Source organism: Peromyscus eremicus, chromosome 13 (assembly GCF_949786415.1).
Source record: "Peromyscus eremicus chromosome 13, PerEre_H2_v1, whole genome shotgun sequence".
NCBI lineage: Eukaryota > Metazoa > Chordata > Mammalia > Rodentia > Cricetidae > Peromyscus > Peromyscus eremicus.
The window spans coordinates 3,930,527-3,937,519 of NC_081429.1; the positions used below are offsets into that span (position 1 = coordinate 3,930,527).

At 51.2% G+C, this 6,993-nt stretch overlaps 1 protein-coding gene across 1 annotated transcript; it reads left to right on the forward strand.

Annotated features, from left to right (window-relative positions):
• The first annotated feature begins 398 nt into the window (after window positions 1–398).
• Window positions 399–4,362, forward strand: LOC131923562 (diacylglycerol kinase delta-like). Its single transcript, XM_059278680.1, has 3 exons — window positions 399–544; window positions 1,917–2,034; window positions 4,113–4,362. The coding sequence occupies exons 1-3, from the start codon at window positions 473–475 to the stop codon at window positions 4,244–4,246; spliced, it is 324 nt and encodes a 107-aa protein (XP_059134663.1). The 5' UTR covers window positions 399–472; the 3' UTR covers window positions 4,247–4,362.
• Window positions 4,363–6,993: the final 2,631 nt, after the last annotated feature.

The following is a 6,993-nucleotide window of genomic DNA, read 5'->3' on the forward strand; positions in this document are numbered from 1 at the left end:
GATGGCTGGCCACTAGCCTGAGTAGGACATGGAAGGGCCTTACTGGAGACTCCCAGACTAGTGTCCCATTCTCCACTCCAAAGTGGTGCTGTCCTTAATGCTCTAGCTGCTGTCTTAGCTGCCTCCCATGCTTGTGCAGGAAGAGCAGGACCTGCCTGCTTGGTGACAGAAGAACCTAAAAGGACTACAGGTGCCAGGGCTGCTGCATGTGGCTCCCCAAGGCCAGGGCAGAGGTTTACCCATCCTCACCTATTCCCTCAGGAAGGGAGGTTCTGGGCTCAAGCCTTCCTTACCTGTAGCTTCAGTTCTACCAAGTTTGTATAGCAGTGCCTAAGGAGCTTGATAAGCCTTACCCACCTGACTTGGCTGGTCCAGGCTTGCTGTGGTTCACAACTCCATTTCTCTCTCCCTTCTTTTGGAGCAGCAGTTGGATCCCCCTCAGAAGGAAAGGCTTGGAGCTGCCCTAGTTGAGATGGACCAGCAGCTCAGGAAGCTGACAGACACACCCTGGCTCTGCCAGCCCATGGAGCTTGGTGAGGAAGAGGTATGTTGGTCCTGAGTTTAATGGCTCATGCTGTTAGTCCCTGTGTGCAATACAGTCCTTGAGGCAGCTTTAGTCTGGAGACTTCTCTACTAAAATGGTCCTCAAGGCCAGGAGAGATTTAGGCATGAAGGAAGGAGTTAAGGGTTGGGGATGAAGAGTGACCCTTGAAGAATGGGTCCCCACTGCCTCTGAAACAGGCGGGACTAGGGGTGAAGGAAGCAGCAAGATGTGGGCTAGCCTGCCGCTGTGACTAGTACACTGCAGCTTCTCGGAGGCTGTTGACAGGGATTGAGCCGGTGTAGTGGAATATTAGTGTACGGGGTGTTATTTGTGTTTATGTTGCATTTGTTTAACTCTGTGAAGCTGCACTACCGTGCTTGTGTAAAACACCTGATGGTCTAAAAAGAACTGGCCAATAGCAAGGCAGGAGAGAGGATCGGCAGGGCCAGCAGGCAGAGAGAACATATATAGAGGGAGAAATCCGGGAAGAGGGAGACTAGCAGCCAGAGGAGGAGGAGGACTCCAGGGCCCAGCCACCCAGCTACACAGCAAGCCACGGAATAAGAGTAAGATTTACAGAAGAGAACGAGAAAAACCTAGAGGCAAAAGGCAGATGGGATAAATTAAGGAACGCTGGCTAGAAACTCAGCCAAGATAAGGCTGGGTATTCGTAAGTAAGAAAAGGCTCTGTGTATTTATTTGATAGTTGGTGTGTCCATTCCCCATGCACAGTTTGCATCTATGGGTACTTATCTAATGGTTTGGATCCTCGGGTTCCAGGGCATACTGCACCTGGGATAGACTCCAACAGCAGGGAGAGCAAGTTGAAGGAGGTAGAAGAGGGAGGTGTCTGGCAAGGACAAGCCCTAGGCTACCTCTGGGCTTCTGGTATCTTAGAATTGGAAACAGAAGGGGCCAAGAGAAAAAGTCATCTTGGCCTCCTAGAACACAGGAGACAGTGTCCTCTTTAACATAGTATAGGAGGTAAATGATACGAAATAGCACCTCTGCCCAGCTTAGTCTGTTGGAACCTTTGGCAGCAGGATGTGAAACTAAGGATGAGGATGTTGGGGCTCAGAGTTTAAGAACACAAGTACCCCTTCCAGACGACCCGACTTTGGTTCCCATCACCTACATCAGGCAGCTCACAACTACATGTAACTCCACTTCCACGGGATCCAGTGCCCATTTCTGGCCTCCCTGGGCACCCATGCATACATGGCTTACACACAAATAAATAAACCCAAACAAATGTATAAAAGAGAATCATACATTTAGTGAACGTGTTTCTTCCTACCCCCAATCCCCAAGGATAGATTAGGTCTTGGCAAATGAGTTCCTTATTCTCAGTGTTTCCTACTTTCTCCAACAGAATGTGATGCTGGATCTTTCTAAACGCAGCCGCAGTGGTAAATTCCGCCTCGTGACCAAGTTTAAAAAGGAGAAAAATAATAAGAACAAAGAAGTTCACAGTAGCCTAGGAGCCCCTGGTACCTGCCGCTCTCCTGCGTCTGTCTCTCTCTGGCTGTCAATGCCAGCTGTCCTGGCTCAATTCTCCTGGTCTCTGCTTTTCTCCTTATCCTTGAGGCTTTTCCCCTTGGTCCTTGTGCTATGATCCCTAGTCACACTGGCTGCACTAGGCTGTCTTGTACCTACAAGACCAAACCTTGCTTGCTTCCTTTCTCTGTCTGGGTACTGACTGATGTAATGCCCTGCTCAAATACACCTTCCATGGAGACTGTGGGGTGAAGGGCAACTGAGCTGACCTGCCTACCCTGAATTTGGGGGCTTGAGGTAGGGAGGACAACAACAGAAATGACAGACAAACTTGGAGACACAAAACTCAGATTGTGCTGGGGTCCTCTGTGCCTGCTCCTTCTGTCAGGCTGCCGATTCCCGTTTAATTGACTCATTGATCAAGGTTCTGAAGCCTGGCACTCCAGGCCACCAGTGATTGCGGGTGAAGAAATCAATAGGAAATGGCACTAAAGGACATTTTTCTCCCCTTGGATCAGTAAATTGGGGCTTAAAATGTATCTCAGTGGTCGGCCCAGAGCACCTTTGGGGCCCAGGGCTGGATTTGGTGTGGCATCTGCCACCACTCAGGGCAGCTCCTGTTTGATTTCTCATCTTTGCATGTTTGTCTAGAATTCGGTTTATGTGAATGATGGTGGATCTGACTCTGCATGGCCTAAGTCTCTGCATGTCTCCCTGTAGTGCTCCAGCTGTGATCTCCTCTGGAAGCTGGAGGAAAGGCTGGCTTTAGTCACAAAGATGTTCCCTTTGTGTTTGGTGTGTTTAATGCCTCTGGAACACAGAGGTGTCCAAAAGGCTGGTGACCACCTGGCAGGAGTAGCCAGCACTCCTGCAGTGCATGCCCCTCAGAGGAGGGTGGCTCTCTGTCTCCTTTGCACTGCTGGAGCACAGTGCCTGTGGCTAGGTGATGGGTTCTGGCTTCTGGGGACATCTTGGGTGCCACTGCTGGGATATCTTGGGTGCTGGTTGCTGGAGGCATCTTGGGTAGCACTGCTGGGTGTCTTGGTGTTGGCTGCTGGGCTCTGAGCATTCACTGCACTCGTGCTTTTCCGTCTCTGACAGTTCACCTCTGGGGGACAGAGGAGGTTGCTGCCTGGCTGGAGCACCTCAGTCTCTGTGAGTATAAGGACATCTTCACGAGGCACGACATCCGGGGCTCTGAGCTCCTGCACCTGGAGCGGAGGGACCTCAAGGTACTTCACAGGTGTCTTCTAGAACCCACACCTGGGCTTTTACACACTCCTTTCAGCTCTGTTCTCTTCCCTGACCTTGCTGCATCCTAGCATCACCAGTCATCACACCGTTCTTGGTTCTTGGACCTTTTTGTGTACCTCAGGTTGACTATGGTCCTTGCTTTTATCAGTGGTGACTTTCTCTGACAGATAAGCAAGGCCAAGTGCAGACACCATGGGGGAAGCGGTGGTTTTCGTAGCCACATAAGAAGGTAATATCCTAACATTAGAAACCAGGGAATGCAGCCCTGTGGTATAGGTTCAGCTGACAAGCTCTAAGTCCCAGTGGCTGGTGGGCCCTGCTGTGCTCCATATGAGCGAAGATGGAAGAGTCGGCTTTCTCAAGCCTGGGAGGAGGGTCAGGCTGCTCATCCTCCCCTCCCTGAACATGTGTGGTCAGGTCTGCACCCATTGTACTACATAGCTAAGCCCTGGCCTGCTTGGCCTTGAAGAGCTGTCTTTTGGGTATTGTTTCTGGTTTTGTCCCAAGGCGGCAAAAGGCCATGGGGACTTCCTTGACAGGTGTCTCTTCCAAGGCTGCCACCCACTTGCTGTCAGGCCTCTTTTCTTTTGTCTGCTGGCTGTCCTTCATGACAGCAGTCTTTGTAGGCAATAGGAACCATGTGTGGGGTATCTGCATGACTGATGTTTGTGCCGATTCCTTCCTATTTCATCCGCTGGTATTTTCCTCATTTGTATTCGAAAAAGAGACTGAGAAAACATTGGTGGCAGCCAATTTGTAAAGCCTCTGGCCTGAGCCCTCTTCCTGATATCCATGGTGCCTATCTCCTCTGTTGCAGGACCTCGGCGTGACCAAAGTGGGCCACATGAAGAGGATCCTTTGTGGGATCAAGGAGCTGAGCCGGAGCTCCCCTGCCGCCGAGGCCTAGCCTCTGCATTCTCTGCCTGCATCTTCCGCTCCTCCCGAGACTGAGGCCCAGGGAGGACACTGCCACCACTCAGCCCCTGGCCTTTCTCATGGTGCTATTCCCTTTGTTAATGACAGGAAGCCTGATGCCCCTTGGTAACAGCTTTGAAGTCTTGAACGTACCAACACAGCTACCTTTGAGAATCCCTTTCCTAGCTGCAGTCCTGGGGCAGACTGGGGCAGTCCCACTTGTGGCTCTTGCTGACCTGCCTTGTGGGCCACAGAGAATATGGTGAAGCCTGACCTCCCAGCACCTGGCACCCCTGCAGAACCTTCTTACCTGGGCCACATGCTCGGATTGTCCTGTGTATTCCTTTTCAGTGTCCTTTAGTGGTCCTACTGGGCAGTACCATGGCCACCTCTACTGGGTCTCAGAAGCAGAGTTGGGTCCAGCCTCAGTGGTCCTCACCAGATTGTTCTCTGTGCCTGACAGCCACCCTGTGGTTCTTCACAGCGGCCCCACAAAGGCCGCCCACTGCTATTGCCCCTTTTGTTCATGAGTTTTAATTTTTAGAAACAAAAGTTATGTACTTTCCTGGTTTGAAAGTGACATGGATGTGTTTCCAGGGTTATTAGAATCTGTGAAGGACAGGAAAGCCCTCCTGCTTACGCCAGGCCTTAGGGCACTGGGCTTTCGGCATGTGGACAGTCCATGTATCTCCTCAGGATGCTACAGGCGTCTGCAGTCTAGTCTGGGGCAGACAAGGATGAGTTTACACTAGCTCAGCATTACTGTGGAGACCAAGCTTCCTGGGTGCTGGAGACGATGTATGCCATGGGAGAATGAATAGTCAGCAGGGGCAGTCTGGGTCCATCTCAGGTGGCCCAGAGTCTCAGGCTCTGTAGTGGCTTCTTAGTGGTGTGAGGACTCTAACCATAGCCCACGATGCTGCTGCCCTGCCACTATCTGCTGGGCAGAACTGGTTCTCAAACAGCAGGTGGCACTGCTGGTAGCAGAAGCTCCACAAGGCCCAGACTACATGCTGTGGGCAGTTCCCAGGTGAGGATGCCCCTGGCCTTCAATGCCACTGACTTCCCCTTTTCCCCACTTTCCTCACAGGGACTTGTAGGCCAGCTGGAAAGGGCTTTAGCTCAGCCTTGGCAGGAGGGCTGCTGGGCTGTGGTCCTTACCCAGAGAGGACAGTGCCGTGAACTCTGCCAATGCTTTCCTATCTGACAGGGGAAGGAAGTGCTGAGCTTGGACTCTGGGTGGGGCCTCCAGCAGCCCCAGCTGAGGAGGCAGGGTTGACGTGCTGCTTCTTCTGCAGACAGACGCCCTGGTCGTCTTCCCTTCCCTGTCAGTCACAGGCAGATCTGAGAGCCCTGGCCAGTAGAGTGGCGAATGGAGAGCCTACAGCGTAATCGCTGCTGCACTGTGCCCCAGGCCTAGAGTTCCACCACAGCAACTGCCTGTCTCTGTGGGACCTGTTGCTCATCACATGTGGGCTGGGAGAATCTCTGCCTGTCTGTGGACTTCACTGCCTCCATGAAAGCAACCCTGAATGGAAACAGCTGTCACTTTTCCGTCTGTTCTGTTTCTCACTGAGCAGTCAGTTGAGACCTGAATGTGAAGGCAGGGATCATCTGGCCTCAGAGAAGTCACAGAGCCTGTGACAGACCAACAGAAACTTAGGTGAGGAGGAAAAGCAACTGAGGGCAACACTCAAGTCCTCAGTGGCCTCTTGAGAAAGCATCGCGTTTGGGTGAGGGGTGCTGGAAATCAGTGTTGTCTGTGACTGACACAGCACTGTTTATACAGTCAACAAGAAGTGAGGGGCCCAGTCTGAGTGCTGGAGGGGCCTGTCAGAGGGGGAGAGAAGGAAGGATCCCTGAGGAATTGGAGAAAAGGTTTTGTGCCTGCAGGTGGGGCTAACCCTCATATTTATAATCTTAATTTATAGTGACCGCCTGGAGCCGATGCCTCTTGTATTGTTATGTACATAGTCCGCATCAGAGAGTTGTAAATAAGTTCTTCTCTGTATAATAAAAACAAGCCTGTTTTTGATCTTCCATTCAGCATTCCTGTCCTCATTCCTGTGCTCTGACAGTTGCTAGCTGCTCTGAAGACTTGGTGGCTATAAAGCAAAACAGTCGTTGTAATCTGGGGTGTGTGTGTGTGTGTGTGTGTCTGTCTGTCAGATGGGCAGTTCAGCCAGCACAGCCCTGGATTAGTCACTAGCAACAAAAAAGGTCAAGCTGGTGCAGGAGCCCCAACTGGTGGACTGTAGCTGCTGTCCATGCTTCTTGTCAAGGTGCCGTGAATCACCTCCATATACTGATGTTTGGCTTACTGAACTTCAAAGAGGGAGCTGCTTGTGCTCCCTTAGGTAGTGAGAAGATTCTGCCATCGTTGAGACCCTCATAGTTAAGTCTGATCTAGAGGGAAGGTAGCAGCTATGAAGCCAGTTTTGGATTGACAAATTCTTGGTACCACCTTGGCCCCGGCCAGATCCTGTTCCCCAGAATAGTGAGCAGAGTTATGTGACAGCCAGTTTCTTCCAAAATACTTTTCCATGAGTCTAGATTTATTTTAAGCCAAAATACTCATTGCCAAAGCAGTATTTCTACTATAAGCCATATTTGTTGAGTGTCTGAAGTATGCTTGGAGAAAAGGCCATACTCTTCAAGCAGCAGGACACAAAGCAGTCAGTGTATGACAGAACCAAGGGCTGCAACTTTAAAAATGGTTTATTTTTTCTTTAATACAATCTTAGTGTCCGTCCGTCCGTCCGTGGTCCCCCCTCCTCCCCCCC

Bases quoted from the DNA above. Each gene is read 5' to 3' on its own strand.
- LOC131923562 (XM_059278680.1), top strand. From the start codon at position 473: ATGGACCAGCAGCTCAGGAAGCTGACAGACACACCCTGGCTCTGCCAG. The intron at 545-1,916 runs GTATGTTGGTCC...TTTCTCCAACAG, and splicing joins TGGAGCTTGGTGAGGAAGAG to AATGTGATGCTGGATCTTTC. The intron at 2,035-4,112 runs GTACCTGCCGCT...CCTCTGTTGCAG, and splicing joins CAGTAGCCTAGGAGCCCCTG to GACCTCGGCGTGACCAAAGT.